Raw genomic sequence first — 16,566 nt, 5'->3', positions numbered from 1 at the left:
TGATTCACACGGATAAGCCATTCCTTATAAATTACTAAAAAACATTTGATTTCGGCTGGAATCCTGCACAGGATTTCATTACATTCCGGCCTATGTGTTTCAGTTACACTCGTAAACAAATAGAAATTCATTTCCCTTTTCAGTTGCAGATTTTTATTTTTTTAATGAAAACCTCTGTAGAATACGTTCATTCTTTTACTGTTTTTGGAAAAGCGTAATAACGCTGACGCCAGAGCCGCGGGTTACTACTTGGTAGTGGTTAGGGGGAAATAATAAATATACACACATATTCTTTTATTCCAACTAGTGCTATAGCATTTTATAGTATTTTCTGGAAAACAAAAATTTCCTGGAAATGTGGGCACTGCACAAATAATTACTGATATTGATGCCCGAATGTTTCCTGCCCAAAAAGTGCTGGAACAGGCTCAGCGGTGCAAGGGTTACAATACCTCATACTTACCTACTCTCCCGGAATGGCCGGGAGGCTCCCGAAAATCGGGTGACCCTCCCGGCCCCCCGGAAGAGCAGGCAAGTCTCCCGATTCGTGGGGTCCCCCCTGCCCGTCCGCCCACTTAGTGTGTAAAGTGGGCGGTCCGGGCAGTTGATGATGCGATTCTTGCTGAATCGCGTCATCATAGCCACGCCCCCTGCAGTGTAATGCCGGTGATCGCGGCATTACAGAGCGGGGGCGTGGCTTAAAAGAGGCATCATCATTACCCCGCCCTTGCTCCTCCACCGTTCCGCCCTTTCTCCGCCTCCGGCCCACCCCCTCCTCGACGTCACAGCCTCCCCTGCCCGCCCTTTGAGCCGACCTGGCTGCTCTCTCCCGCAGAGAGCAGCCAGAATGTAGGTAAGTATGCAATACCTGCATCTCTGCATATGCCACACATTGCATATTGCAGGCATGTCCAAATTGCGGCTCTCCAGCTGTTGAGAAACTACACATCCCAGCATGCCCTGACACAGCTTTAGCATTCTCTGACAGCAAAACTGTGTCAGGGCATGCTGGGATATGTTTATGGATAGGCTGACCATATTATCTCTTTAAACATGGACACTCATGGATTACACAGGTTCTGTGGCTGATTAATAACAGGTGAACTGCAGGCTTGAAGTCAGCCAGCCCCAGAACCTGTGTAATCCATAAATGTCCATGTTTAAAGAGATCGTATGGTAAGCCTATTTATGGAGGAAATTTACACCTACGTTTTTGGTGTTCAGGTGCGCCCAAATCCACACGAGCCCCTGGGACAGTGCCAAAAATCAGGGAAATTTTGCAAGGACATTTTGGACATAGCTAAAATGTTCTTAGTGCAGAATTGTCTGTAAGTCAGGGATCAAACCTCAACTAAATAGTCATCTAATGCAGGAGGTGTCCTCCTAAGTCTCAGGTTTCCCTGACAGGTCATGTTTTCACAATGTCTGTCTGTGGAAGCACGTGGGATAATTACTGACCCTGCAAAATAGATTTACTGGCCTGAGCATGACTAAAGAAATCCACAAAACATGGCCTGTTGGGAGCACTTGAGTACTGCAGTTGAGAACCACTAATACATAGTTTCTCAAACTCGGACCCCAAACAGTGCATGTTTTCCAGGTCTCCTCACAGAATCACAAGTGAAATAATTAGCTCACCTGAGAATCTTTTAAAATGTGTCAGTGAGTAATGAGTGCACCTGTGCACAAGCTAGGTGACCTGGAAAACATGAACTGTTTGGGGTCCTGAGGACCGAGTCTATAAACCACTGCACTAATATATTACACACTACTGCCAGTGACATTGTATTAGCAGAGATAACCAGTCTTCTCAATTATCACCTGTGTTTGAGCACAAAGGAATGTGATGATTATATGCCCCAGGTGGAGGTATTAGCAGCTAGGGGGGGGGTATAAATCACTGATCCCTGCTCTCCTAGCCTTGTGTTGTTTGTTCTGCAGGTGGAATGAGGATGTGTGTGAGGTGGAGGTGGCTGCTGCTGGTGGCTCTGGTTTATAGTTCAGGATTTGCTGGTGCTGGGGAGCATGTCTTGGTTAGGCGCCAGTCAGAGAGTTGGTGGAGCCATTACCAGTCCTCTGTTCTGGGTGCTCCTAGAAGGTCTCATGTGGGGGCTGCTCAGCCTGTGTCTGGCCTGGGGTCTTCCAGATCGGGTGCTCAGCCTGTGTCTGGCCTGGGATCCCCGAGGTGGGGTGCTCAGCCTGTGTCTGGCCTGGGGTCTTCCAGATCAGGTGCTTTGCCTGTATCAGGATGGGGGTCACCTATTAGGTTTGGTGGGGAGCCTGCTCAGCCTAGACAGCTGCCACCACCCCAGAGCTCTCCGATCAGTGTGCAGTGTGGTGAGGACACGTTGGTGGTGACTGTGATGAGGAACTTCTATGGAAATGGAAATCTGGTGAAAGATGCAGAGCTGAGCCTTGGAGCTTGCGAGCCTGGCCCTCAAACCACAGATACCATGGTGGTGTTTGAGAATGCAGTGCAAGACTGTGGGAGCAGCTTACAAGTAAGTGTATTTAGGACCTGGCTCTATCCCAGGAATGTTATTTTGATTTGTCTACTGTGTCCAGGTATATGCTGTAGCCTTCAATGGCAGATCTTACCTTTGCGCAATATTCAGCTATGTCCTCACTTTGCCCCCATGTATGAGGAGACACTTTTTGATAAATGGCAAACTAAAGAATCTTCCAGTCAATGGAACTCCCTCACTGGGGACCTGTCATTTTACTAGACCTACTGTAGAGGCCTATATGCTAATGATGGTACACCTAGGGCAGAGGTTCCCAAATGTGGTCCTCAAGGCACCCCAACAGTCCAGGTTTTAGGGATATCCATGGCTCGGCACAGATGGTTAAATCAAATTGACTAAGGTGCTAATTAAGTCACCTGTGGTTAAGCATGGATACATTTAAACCATGACCATTGGGGAGCCTTGTGGACTGCATTTGGGAACCTCTGACCTAGGGTGATTATTACAAAGCTTGGACTTCCCAGGACAGATTTGGAGATGCAGTTTATGTACTAAGCCTTTGTAGAGAAAGGAGCGGATTGGCTGGTACTGTCTTGTTACAGGCTAGGATTGAAGTGAGTTAGGAGTTGTCTTGTACTTTATCTCCATCTGCTTTATCTCTACAAGGCTTAGTACACAGATCCCCCCCCCCCCCCCCCCCCCCCAAATCATTTGATTTAGTATCAGTGGTTCCCGAATGTGACCATCGCTTGGGATCCCGGTGGTCACCATGCCGATGCCGGAATCCTGAGCGCTCAAAGTGACAGACGATATGCCGACCCACACACCCAGAGTAGGAACAGAACCAGTGGTGAGCCACGGAGTCCGCAGGGGGCTTTGTTGTGCTCCCACAGATACTGATACAAAATAGGGAGCAAAAGACTTCTCACTACTTGTGTCCACAGGTGACTCCACAATGGCTGATCTACACAACTAGCCTGGTCTACAGTCCAGTGTCCAGCAATGCTGTCATCATAAGATCCAACCCTGCTGTGGTTCCCATCCAATGCTACTACCCCCGGTGAGTACCCACCAGCAGAGTTAGATTAACGGTGGAGGCAAAGGAGATGCCTTACCCCACCCACCCTTGGCCACCGCTCCAGGCAACAGCCAAGAGCCTGGCCCCATCACCATAGAGTGTAATCGCCTACCTACACAAAGGGGTAGAGTATCACATTGCTGACCAACTCTCCACCAGCAGGGTGCTTTAGTCTCTAATCTGGATGAGTATACCTGTGCAATGAGCTCAATAGAAACATGGTGGCCCCCATGATGTACAGCAGGCTGTCAATAGAGCCAGATGCTCCATGCTGAACAGGTGTCTGTGGCGCTAGGGTGACCTGGAGGTTGTGATGGCCATAATGTGATCTCTGTAATATCTTCATTTCTATAGTTGCAGCCAGGTATGTACTGCTTCCCTGTTGGTTGTGGACATCAACACTTTCCTTTGTAGTGCACCAAGACATTCTGTGGTCCATTACACCAGATTGCCTTTACAGGTACACCAGACTGAATTCTGTGAGGGTTTTAATGCTCTTAATGTCCATTTGGACCATATGTAAATATAACGTTAATACTGGCCACTGGTGGAACAGACCATGTAGAAAAGATATGAAAAAAGTGAAAAATGACAACCAGTAACGGAACATGAAACTCATGTGGGTGGAGAACTGCTCTAGAACCCAATGGCTTTATTTGCCAAAGTCTACAATCCCATTGTGGACAACTGCCTGATTTCTGTCACTTAATATGTGCTATGACTGTCTTTTTGCCTATGTAGATATGGCAATGTAAGCAGTGAGGCCATCGAACCAACATGGGTTCCATTCAGTACCACTGTGTCGACAGAAGAGAGGCTGTCCTTCTCCTTGCAGCTGATGATGGGTGAGTAGGGTGGGGAAGAGGGTATGATGGTGCTGGGTCTGGTTTTGGTCTCTTCTAATCCTGATTCCCTTCCAGATGACTGGAGCGCTCTGAGACCTTCCTCTGTGTTTGAGCTGGGGGACATGTTCTACATAGAGGCCTCTGTGGACACTCAGAACCATGCCCCTATGATGCTATTTGTGGATAGCTGTGTGGCCACGCTGTCTCCTGATGTCCAGTCCACCCCTAATTATGCCATCATTGCCTACAATGGGTAGGTAGTACTGGTTACTTTTGAGGCTTATCTGATGGTTCCAACTTGTGCCTATAACCAATGTGCTCTATAGGTGCCTGGTGGATGGTCGGCAAGAAGATTCCTCTTCCACCTTCATATCCCCAAGGTCCCAGCTAAACCAGCTCCAGTTCATGGTTGATGCTTTTCGGTTCACTGGGATAGATGTCTCTCTGGTGAGGACTCATCCATATACTCGGATTCCAGCAGTCTTACTTTGCTTCACCATATTAAAATGTGTTATGGCTTAACTGATCTGTGGGAACATTTGTTCTTGGAATTGTTATGTTATTTTCCAGTATAAATTTGTTAAGGGCATTACTGTTGGAAGCCCAACACTCCCTTCTCTGTCTAACCTGAAACTAAATGTTGCTTTGTCCTAGATCTATATCACCTGTTACCTGAGAGCTGTTGCAGCTTCTCAGACACCAGATCCATTGAACAAAGCCTGTTCCTACAGCAAAGCCTCTAGCAGGTGAGACTGTCTCTATAAATCCCCTGCAAAATGTCTTGGCCTAGTAAGACTTCTGCATGACATCATCATTTCTCTTAGCTGGTCTGCTGTGGAGGGCTCCAGTGGAATCTGCCAATGTTGTAACACTGGGAACTGTGTTGCCCCGGCTGGCCAGAGTAGGAGCTCAGGCTCTAGAAGACCAAGAATGTGGAAGAGAGAAGTTGGTGAGTTCCTTTTTAGATGTCTTAAACATGTCTAATGACTGGGCATAATATAAACTATAGTCTTCAGCTAGTCCTGTCCACAGCCCATATCATTGTGTGTAAGATGCTGGTTAATGTATGCCCATAGTGTTACTGCATTGCTGGATATCAGAGGTGGCTGCCAAGACTGATAGTGCTTGTTTATGTTTGAGCCTCTGCTTGCTGTCCAAGTTCCCCTGAGGAAGCCATATCTGTAGCAAGAAGATGTCAAGGCATGTTTGATGCCCACTTTTTCCAGATTCCTGCTCAAAGATAATAGAGAAGAGGAATAAACTCCTGCATAGCTGTTAAACCCCAGCATGGATATAGCACCATCAGTTTATGTGCAGAGCCTAATAACGTGCAATCGGGCCATATGGTGGCACCAAAAGTACTTCTAGCATTATTCCCAATGCAGGTGTATTGTGTAGTCCCAAGCAAGTGTAGCCATGCCTGGTATAACATCTGTCACACTGGCTAAAAAGATGTCCTGTTAAAGTCTTGTACAATAAGGTCTATTGCTTGTATTAACGCCTAACCTCTCCCCTGCAGCTGATTATCCTGAGGAACATGGACTGGCCACACTTGGGCCTCTTCTGGTGATTGGAGCAGAGTCTAACCCAGCCCCTGATTCCACCCTTATCCAGGCTTCCAGAATGACTGCAGAATCCAAACCTCTTGAACTATGGGTGTTGGTAGCCATTGTGTCTGTCAGTTTAGCTGCTGTAATTATTGGTCTTGTGATGGTTGGGCATTGTGTCTTGAGGAGATTGTCTCGCCAAGAAGCTGTAAGCAAATAAAAGATGCGTTAAATAATTTTGTCTTGTCTTCATATAGCCCCAAAAAACAAATCAGACATTGATCCTAAATGGTGAGTATAAACCCCCCCCCCCCCCTTGTGGGTCTTGGGTTCTGTACAGTGCTCTTCTCTGCTTATTGTGTATGTTAAACTGAAAGGGCTAATTTTGGGGGCTTCAAATCAATGACATTGACTGAGACTTATCTAGTGTTTCTGCACGGGTCTAAGAAAAATGCAGGCTGGGCTGTTGATCTGTGTTGGCTCAACAGTTGCTAAACTACAACCGTGCACCCTGGCAGTCTATACCTGCCAGGCTCTATTGCCTACCCTGGCTCACTGGGCATCTTGCTGACAATTTTATGCCCAGTCTTCTCAATTGGTCATAGTAATGATCTTGAGGTAACTGTTCTAGCACTGCGGTGTCATGCTGGTAACAATCCTCCTATACCATAGTACACGACAAACATGCAACTGGTGTTTAATAAGGCACTCTATGTGCTGGAAAGAGGTCTTGGGAACTGTTATGATCCTGATATCCTCTGTGCTGTTGACTACATAATTGCAGTGATCATGGCCATGTTTACACTGCACTAAGCCCTATATTATGTTTTTGTGTGCTTACTGGTTCCCAGTGAGTTAGTTGGTGTAGATTGGTTAGGGCCACAATCCCTATTGGTTTACTAGGGCTGCCTCATTTTAGTATTTGCAGCGAAGCATGACTTCATTGTCCGGGCTAGGGCGCTCTAGTATAATTCCACAAATGGCTGCATGCAATAACATATGTACTTGCTGCTTCATTACTTTGTCCTGTTGTCTGACCATTGGCCAGTCCAGGTTATAATGTGCCACCAATCACTGCCTATCCTATATACTCTGCCACCTATATAGTTACTACAATCCTTCCCATAGCACGCAGAACAACATTTGTCCCCCTCAGCAACTGCCACCAGATGAGTCTAACAAGCGCAGGCCCCAGTAATGAGGCCTTACACTGGTGCCTGGCGTGACAGGGCTTGGTGACTAACATACCAGGGCCTGAGGGAGGACATGGAGAAATCTATTGACAGAAGATCGTAGGTGTATGTCAGCAAGGAGGTTAGTCCATGTGCTGATGCCAAACCAGTGTAGGTCTCATGGATGGATGCATGCGTAGCAGTGATGCAGCTGTCAATGTTGAATTGCTCTCGTAATTATATATATATATATATATATATATATATATATATATATATATATATATATATATATATATATATATATATATATATATATATATATATACTGCTGCAATGATGTAAAGGCCCTTTAAGGTGATAGCAATAATATAACTTTCCATGCTGAGTTACTTAAAATGAGTTCACCTAAATGAACCCATACTGTTATCAATGAGTGATAAATTGCACCAGCTAATCAGCTCCTAACTGCCATGATACAGAGTGTTTGGAAAATGGCAGGAGCTGATTGCCTGGTGCAATTTATCGCTCAGGGAAATCTATCAGATATCCTGCGTTAAGGCTGTTCTCTTCCTTAAATCTGCTCTCCTCAGCAACCTGTGGGTAGGCACTTGAGAGCCATGACTGGTCTGCAGAGCTGGCCCTAACCAATATGATGCCCTAACCAATATCTTGCCCTAGGCAAGATTTTGGCTGGTGCCCCCTAGCACCACCGCTGGTTCTGCCTTTGACCTTGCACCCCCTATATTTTAAATAGTAACAGTTCGCACATTTGGCGCACAGCCCAAAAAGGGTGTTTTTTTGCTGGCAAGGGGCATGGCCACACGATAACCCAAATTCCAATTACGCCACACACTACTGCAACTTTATTCACATTTGATCATGCGATAGTGTCCATAATTCATGTTACATCCCACAGTAGTATCACTTTACCTTATAAATGTTACTCCTCATCGTAGAGCTCCTTATTCACATTACATCACACTGAATTGCTCCTTATTCACATTACACCACACTCTATTGCTCTTTATTCACATTAGACTACACAGTAGTGCCCTTTCTATATGCAACACCACATAGTAGAGCACCTTTTACACATAATGCCACACATTAGTAATGCATTTATACACATTCCACATAGTAATGCCCCTTACACATGTGAGACACCTTGTTAATGTCCTTATAAATATAATATGCCTTACACATTATGACAACCTTTATTAATGTCCTTTTACACATAATGTCCCTTACACATATGCTGCACATTGTTAATGCCCTTATACACATAATGACCCCTACACATTTGCTGCACATTATTAGTGCCCCTATACACATACAGTAGAACCCTGTTGCACATTATTAATGCCCTTATACAGTACACATAATGACACACATAGTGCCCCTTACACATATGTTGCACATTATTAATGCATTTTTTCATGACACACATAATGCTTCTTACACATACTCCGAACACTACTGCACAACCAACCCACTCACATGCACACAGCACTCACACTGCCACTAACACTGTGACCTCTGCCTGGATACAGATGTGTCCTCATAAATCTTGCCTCAATGGTAACGTCGGGCACCTTTTGCATTTTTTTTTTTTTTTTTTTTTTTATGAAAATGCATCTTATTTGCATTGCTGTGTGGCTTGGATGCACAAGCAGCTTCTACTGATTAAACTGATATGCAGCATGTCTATATACTGTGAGACTGTGGCTGTATCTGCATATGAAATGCGACACACAGAATATAGGCATGCCGCATATCATTTTAATCAGCAGAAGCTGCTGATGCCCATAGGCATATCAAATGCCCTAGGCAATTGCCTATGGCCGGCTCTGCTGGTCTGTCTTTATAGTAAAACCTCTCTCTCATATAATGGAGTAACTTAAATGAGTGTATTAATAGCAGATGTGCTGTGGACACGTCTTGGGTTTTGGAGCTCCATTTGTGTTTTGGATCTGGATTGGTTTTGCTAAAACCAGCCTTTTGGGTTATGGACCGGGATGTTTTGGGAAAAACAAACATAAAAACAGCTAAAATCAAAGATTTGGGGGATAATTTTGATCCTACGGTATTAATCTCAGTAACATTCATTTCCAGTCTATTCTGAACACCTCACAATGTTGCTTTTAGGCCAAAAGGTTGCATCAAGGTCGCTAGATGACTAAGCTAAGTGACACAAACACCTGGCCCATCTAGGAGTGGCACTGCAGTGGCAGACAGGAGGGCAGATTTAAAAACTAGGCCTCAAACAGCACATGATGCAAAGAAAAGAGAGGTGCATGATGGAATTGTCTTGGGCCCTCCCTTATGTTTATACAGGACATGCACAGTTTAATAAACACATCATCTCAGTGACAGGTGCTCCCCATTGAAAAAGCACGCCAAGTTCTCCGAATCAGAGCTAGCTACAAGCATTTCATCTTTGACTTTTCACATTATGAGAAGAGGCAATGGACAGTGTCAAAAAGGTGATTAAAAATTAGAGAGGCACATGCAATCAGGAACAACACACAGGCTTTCACCTCCACTCATTTATTGGTGTGGAACAGAAAGGACTTTAACCAAGAAAATAATAAGAATTTACTTACCGATAATTCTATTTCTCATAGTCTGTAGTGGATGCTGGGGACTCCGAAAGGACCATGGGGAATAGCGGCTCCGCAGGAGACTGGGCACAAAAGTAAAAGCTTTAAGACTACCTGGTGTGCACTGGCTCCTCCCCCTATGACCCTCCTCCAAGCCTCAGTTAGGATACTGTGCCCGGACGAGCGTACACAATAAGGAAGGATTTTGAATCCCGGGTAAGACTCATACCAGCCACACCAATCACACCGTACAACTTATAATGCTGTTAACTGGGTTCAGATCACAACAGAGGAGCCTCTGAAAAGATGGCTCAACAATAATAACCCGATTTTTTTGTAACAATAACTATGTACAAGTATTGCAGACAATCCGCACTTGGGATGGGCGCCCAGCATCCACTACGGACTATGAGAAATAGAATTATCGGTAAGTAAATTCTTATTTTCTCTGACGTCCTAGTGGATGCTGGGGACTCCGAAAGGACCATGGGGATTATACCAAAGCTCCCAAACGGGCGGGAGAGTGCGGATGACTCTGCAGCACCGAATGAGAGAACTCCAGGTCCTCCTCAGCCAGGGTATCAAATTTGTAGAATTTAGCAAACGTGTTTGCCCCTGACCAAGTAGCTGCTCGGCAAAGTTGTAAAGCCGAGACCCCTCGGGCAGCCGCCCAAGATGAGCCCACTTTCCGTGTGGAATGGGCTTTTACAGATTTTGGCTGTGGCAGGCCTGCCACAGAATGTGCAAGCTGAATTGTACTACAAATCCAACGAGCAATAGTCTGCTTAGAAGCAGGAGCACCCAGCTTGTTGGGTGCATACAGGATAAACAGCGAGTCAGATTTTCTGACTCCAGCCGTCCTGGAAACATATATTTTCAGGGCCCTGACTACATCCAGCAACTTGGAATCCTCCAAGTCCCTAGTAGCCGCAGGCACCACAATAGGCTGGTTTAAGTGAAATGCTGAAACCACCTTAGGGAGAAATTGAGGACGAGTCCTCAATTCTGCCCTGTCCGTATGAAAAATTAGGTAAGGGCTTTTATAGGATAAAGCCGCCAATTCTGAGACACGCCTGGCTGAGGCCAGGGCTAACAGCATTACCACTTTCCATGTGAGATATTTTAAGTCCACAGTGGTGAGTGGTTCAAACCAATGTGATTTTAGGAACCCCAAAACTACATTGAGATCCCACTGTGCCACTGGAGGCACAAAAGGAGGCTGTATATGCAGTACCCCCTTGACAAACGTCTGGACTTCAGGAACTGAAGCTAGTTCTTTTTGGAAGAATATTGACAGGGCCGAAATTTGAACCTTAATGGACCCTAATTTTAGGTCCATAGACAGTCCTGTTTGCAGGAAACGACCCAGTTGAAATTCCTCTGTAGCGGCCTTCCTGGCCTCACACCACGCAACATATTTACGCCAAATACGGTGATAATGTTGCACAGTTACATCCTTCCTGGCTTTGATCAGGGTAGGGATGACTTCATCCGGAATGCCTTTTTCCTTCAGGATCCGGCGTTCAACCGCCATGCCGTCAAACGCAGCCGCGGTAAGTCTTGGAACAGACATGGTCCCTGCTGGAGCAGGTCCTTTCTTAGAGGTAGAGGCCACGGGTCTTCCGTGAGCATCTCTTGAAGTTCCGGGTACCAAGTCCTTCTTGGCCAATCCGGAGCCACGAGTATAGTCCTTACTCCTCTCCTTCTTATGATTCTCAGTACCTTGGGTATGAGAGGCAGAGGAGGGAACACATACACTGACTGGTACACCCACGGTGTTACCAGAGCGTCCACAGCTATTGCCTGAGGGTCCCTTGACCTGGCGCAATATCTGTCCAGTTTTTTGTTGAGGCGGGACGCCATCATGTCCACCTTTGGTTTTTCCCAACGGTTCACAATCATGTGGAAGACTTCTGGGTGAAGTCCCCACTCCCCCGGGTGGAGATCGTGTCTGCTGAGGAAGTCTGCTTCCCAGTTGTCCACTCCCGGAATGAACACTGCTGACAGTGCTATCACATGATTTTCCGCCCAGCGAAGAATCCTTGCAACTTCCGTCATTGCCCTCCTGCTTCTTGTGCCGCCCTGTCTGTTTACGTGGGCGACTGCCGTGATGTTGCGTTCGGGCACAAAAATCTAACTGAGGCTTGGAGGAGGGTCATAGGGGGAGGAGCCAGTGCACACCAGGTAGTCTTAAAGCTTTTACTTTTGTGCCCAGTCTCCTGCGGAGCCGCTATTCCCCATGGTCCTTTTGGAGTCCCCAGCATCCACTAGGACGTCGGAGAAATATAATTACCACATTACTGGATAAACTGAAAAACTAGGGCCCAAAGCATACTTGCCTACCCTCCCGCATTTTGCGGGAGGCTCCCGTTTTTTAAGTGAGCCTCCTGCTGCCCTGGAAATTGTCCTGGTGCTCCTGGTTTTTCATATGTACTTGGTGTAAATGCGGACTGCGCATGCGCCAGTCCGAAAGTGCAGGTGACGGAGAGCCTGTACAGGGTGAAGAGCTGTAGAACTGCTAGCTACATCTGAGATGACTCACCCAGCATGCTGTGGTCATGGTAGGAGGCGGGGCTGTGCTCTTTGATTGGCAGGACCGGCTCTGGTGGAGGTTTGTGGGGCAGGGGCAGCCGCAGCCGCCAGCGGCTTTTGCGCTGGCCATCTGAGCTGAGCCTGCAGCGGGAGGGAGCGTCGGCGACGTAGCATGTGCACCGCCTGGCTAGCAATAATACAAACATGCCGCTCCGTTCGGGCGGCCGCTGGCAGAGCAGCTCGTTATTTTGAGCCGGCAGGGAGCTCCAGAATGGGTGCCAGAGTACGGAAGGGAGGAGGGGGGAGAAGGAGGAGAGAGGCTGCCTAGCAGGCTGCCTCTAACACCAACTGACTGAACTGGCTGCTGCCACTAACAAATATGGGTGCTGGGGGAGAGCTGCTGCACATTCCCAGACCCAGCAGATCCTCCTCCCTTGGACACTGTGAGTGTGCTGTCAGCCAGCCACTATGTCTGGAATGTATCCACCTTTCCTCTGACCTCGTCGGCCTGTACCTGGGTCCGCCGGCCTCCCTCAATGACACCCTGTAGGTCACCTCTATGTTGATTGGACACAGTGTGGTGAGTAACCATGCGTGACCCCATGTACCCCCTGCCTGTGTGTGTGACCCCATGTACCCCCTACCTGTGTGTGTGACCCCCTGTACCCACTACCTGTGTGTGACCCCCTGTACCTCCTACCTGTGTGTGTGTGTGTGTGTGTGTGTGTGTGTGTGTGTGTGTGTGTGTGACCCCCTGTACCTCCTACCTGTGAGTGTGACCCCATGTACCCACTACCTGTGTGTGTGACCCCCTGTACCCACTACCTGTGTGTGACCCCCTGTACCTCCTACCTGTGTGTGTGTGTGTGTGTGTGTGTGTGACCCCCTGTACCCTCCACCCGTGTGTGTGACCCTCTGTACCCCCTACGTGTGTGACCCTCTGTACCCCCTACCTGTGTTTTTGACCTCCTGTACCCCCTACCCCTATTTGTGGCATTTTTTTCCCCCCTAGCTCCCCTGGTGTTTAACACCCTGTACCCGCTACCTTTGTGTTTGTCACCCTGTATCCCCCTACCCCTGTGTGTATGGCATTTTGTACCCACCTGTTTATGACATACTGTACCCCCATGTGTATGACACATTTTATACCGCCTACACCTCGGTGTGTGTGATATCCTATACTCCATAACCCTCCCCCCGTGTATGGCACACTGTACACCCTCTACCTTTGTGTGTCACCCTGGACCCCCCTCCCTCCCCCACCATAAAGGTGATTATATTTTTTAACTGTGAGAGTACTTAAATTGGCTTTTTTATTGTATTTTTTCCCTACCCTTCCTCTCCCTACTCATACCTTCTGTCCGTGGTCCCCAGTCATCAACCACCAACTCCTCTGTCCCCTTGTCACAGCCCATCACTGCACACCCTTTGCCCCTCCAGTCCGTCTCCAATCCGTCACCCCAAAACCTCTGCCTCACAGTCACAGCCTAGCACCCATAATTAAAAAAAATATTGTCACCTCTGTCCCCCGGCTACAGAAACCTCGGCCTCACAGTCACAGCCTGTCACCCCACACCCTCTACTCCTGCTCACAGGCTATCACCTTACACAATCTGCCACCCACTCACAGCCTGTCACTCCACACATTTACCCACTTGTCACAATCCTTCGCCCCTCAATCTCTGTCCCCCAGTCACAGTCCGTCGCCTCACAGCCTCTGTCCCCGTCACAGTCCGTCGCCCCCAGCCTCTGTCCCCCAGTCACAGTCCGTCGCCCCCCAGCCTCTGTCCCCCAGTCACAGTCCGTCGCCCCCAGCCTCTGTCCCCCAGTCACAGTCCGTCGCCCCCCAGCCTCTGTCCCCCAGTCACAGTCCGTCGCCCCCCAGCCTCTGTCCCCCAGTCACAGTCCGTCGCCCCCCAGCCTCTGTCCCCCAGTCACAGTCCGTCGCCCCCCAGCCTCTGTCCCCCAGTCACAGTCCGTCGCCCCCCAGCCTCTGTCCCCCAGTCACAGTCCGTCGCCCCTCAGCCTCTGTCCCCCAGTCACAGTCCGTCGCCCCTCAGCCTCCGTCCCCCAGTCACAGTCCGTTACCCCACAACCACTGTCTCCCAGTCACAGTCCGTTACCTTACAACCACTGTCTCCCAGTCACAGTCCGTTACCCCACAACCACTGTCTCCCAGTCACAGTCCGTTACCCCACAACCACTGTCTCCCAGTCACAGTCCGTTACCTTACAACCACTGTCTCCCAGTCACAGTCCGTTACCCCACAACCACTGTCTCCCAGTCACAGTCCGTTACCCCACAACCACTGTCTCCCAGTCACAGTCCGTTACCCCACAACCACTGTCTCCCAGTCACAGTCCGTTACCCCACAACAACCTCTGTCCCCCAGTCACAGTCCCTCACCCCACAACCTTTGTCCCCCAGTCACAGTCCCTCACCCCACAACCTTTTGTCCCCCAGCCTGTCACCACACAATCTCTGATACTTTTAAATGTATTTTTATGTGAATCTGGTATTTTCAGGGGATCTGGATGTTTTCAATGTATTATGTGAATGTGTTATTTTCAAAAAAAATTTTTTTGTGGGCCTAGCTTTTTTAAATGTATTTTTATGTGGACCTGGCTTTTTTTAAAGTATTTTTAATGGATCTGATGTGAGTAGGGTACAGATAGTGTATATATTGTATTACCCTCTGTACCCTACTCACTATATACATATTGTATCACCCTCTGTACTCTACCCACTATATACATATTGTATAACCCTTTGTGGTATGCTGCTCTTCGTTCTACAGGTTTCACCTGCCACTACAGGATACACTCCTTAGTGGAAATAGATACGGCCATGGGTGGTGCTAGACACGCCCCTTTGTCTGGAACATGACATGCCCCCTCAACGGTACTCCTACAATCTCCCTGAAACTACTTTTCAAAAGTAGGCAAGTATGGCCCAAAGCCTTCAGAATTTGTACCCCCTTCTCCATTTTCAGGGATTAAGATAATCTTGGATTTAATGCTGGGATGCAAATAAACTGGTGTATACCACAGGATCAAGATTGGATATTTTCCCCTCCGTAGAGTCTGGAGACTTATTTTGTGAAAATCTCGTGGGTGTTTTGTTTTTTTTTCCATATTTTTTTTAATTGCATTTTTATTTACATATTTTGTGGCAAATGCCTTATTTTCATTTTTTAGTTCCCAGTTCCACACATGTGAGCATACCTGTGTATCTTGTTTAATTTATTTTTAAATAAAGCAGCCCCTCCAGTGGCGCACGCAGGGGGGTTTCCAAGTACCTGGAAAACCCCCCTCCCCTGATGAGTAAAACTTTCTATTTTTGAGACGGAGACACCGCTGTCTCCGTAAAAGCCGCGACCGCGGAACTGCTCCTGCAGCAGAGAGCTACGTACAGTATCTCTCTGCATAGAGAATGTCCGGGGGGAGCTGTGGCTGCACATGATCAGCCATAGCAGCACCCTCTGTTCTCACAGTGACTGCTGCTAGTGTGCTCCTGCCTCCCAGACCCTGGTGCCTGGTATGTATAACATATACAGTATGTATACTGTATATGAAGTTTGCGTGTAAGTATGTGTGCTTGTGTATGTATGACTTTGCGAGCTATATATATACACACACACACACACACACACACACACACACACACACACACTATACGTACATACACACATGGAAATGGGTTGCACTTCATATGCCGGCTGTCGCGATCCCGGCGCTGGAATCCTGACACCCTGGCAACTATTTTCCCTCTTGGGGTGTCCACGACACCCCTGGAGGTAGAATAAATAGCGTGGCGCATGTAGCGTGCCACCGTGCCCACAGTGTGGCGAGTGGAGCGAGCCCGCAAGGGGCTCTCTTGCGCTCGCCCTGCTGCTGGCATACCGGGTGACGGGATCCCGAGCGCTGGTATGCCGCAGTAGACCTCACGGAAACCCCCCTGATTAAATCCTGCGTTTGCCCCTGCCCTTCTGAGCCTCAACAGCAGCCCCGGATCGGGTAAGTTGAGTTTGGTACAGTACTAATCAGGACTGTGCAGTGAATTTTTTGTTGTTGAGCCCCTGCCCTAGTGGAGTTTACCACTCTACAGTCGAAATTCATTTCATACTATAAGTAGGACTGAGGGAGGAAGCAATACTACCCTCTGTGCCCACAGCATGCCTCAGCCTGGCAAGCCAGACATCTTCCTGGCAGTAAGCCACCCCGAGACTTCATACTGGGCCTTATTCAGTAACTGTGTGTGCCTCACAGGAGCTCCTGGCCCATCTAGTGCTGCAGTGCAATGGAAAGCTGATGCAATGCAAGAT

At 47.9% G+C, this 16,566-nt stretch overlaps 1 protein-coding gene across 1 annotated transcript; it reads left to right on the top strand.

Annotated features, from left to right (window-relative positions):
* The first annotated feature begins 1,913 nt into the window (after window positions 1-1,913).
* LOC134935931 (zona pellucida sperm-binding protein 3-like) lies at window positions 1,914-6,171 on the top strand. The gene is made up of 8 exons (XM_063930783.1): window positions 1,914-2,501; window positions 3,410-3,525; window positions 4,285-4,388; window positions 4,464-4,641; window positions 4,715-4,835; window positions 5,043-5,134; window positions 5,213-5,337; window positions 5,908-6,171. Exons 1-8 carry the CDS (start codon window positions 1,947-1,949, stop codon window positions 6,153-6,155), a joined length of 1,539 nt encoding a protein of 512 aa, XP_063786853.1. The 5' UTR covers window positions 1,914-1,946; the 3' UTR covers window positions 6,156-6,171.
* The last annotated feature ends 10,395 nt before the right edge of the window (window positions 6,172-16,566 follow it).

This window comes from Pseudophryne corroboree, chromosome 6 (genome assembly GCF_028390025.1).
Source record: "Pseudophryne corroboree isolate aPseCor3 chromosome 6, aPseCor3.hap2, whole genome shotgun sequence".
Classification (NCBI taxonomy): Eukaryota; Metazoa; Chordata; class Amphibia; order Anura; family Myobatrachidae; genus Pseudophryne; species Pseudophryne corroboree.
The sequence above is the reverse complement of the archived record's forward strand: the minus strand, read 5'-3'. Positions and strand labels throughout refer to the sequence as shown.

Bases quoted from the DNA above. Each gene is read 5' to 3' on its own strand.
- LOC134935931 (XM_063930783.1), top strand. From the start codon at position 1,947: ATGAGGATGTGTGTGAGGTGGAGGTGGCTGCTGCTGGTGGCTCTGGTT. The intron at 4,389-4,463 runs GTGAGTAGGGTG...ATTCCCTTCCAG, and splicing joins CTCCTTGCAGCTGATGATGG to ATGACTGGAGCGCTCTGAGA. The intron at 4,836-5,042 runs GTGAGGACTCAT...GCTTTGTCCTAG, and splicing joins CTGGGATAGATGTCTCTCTG to ATCTATATCACCTGTTACCT.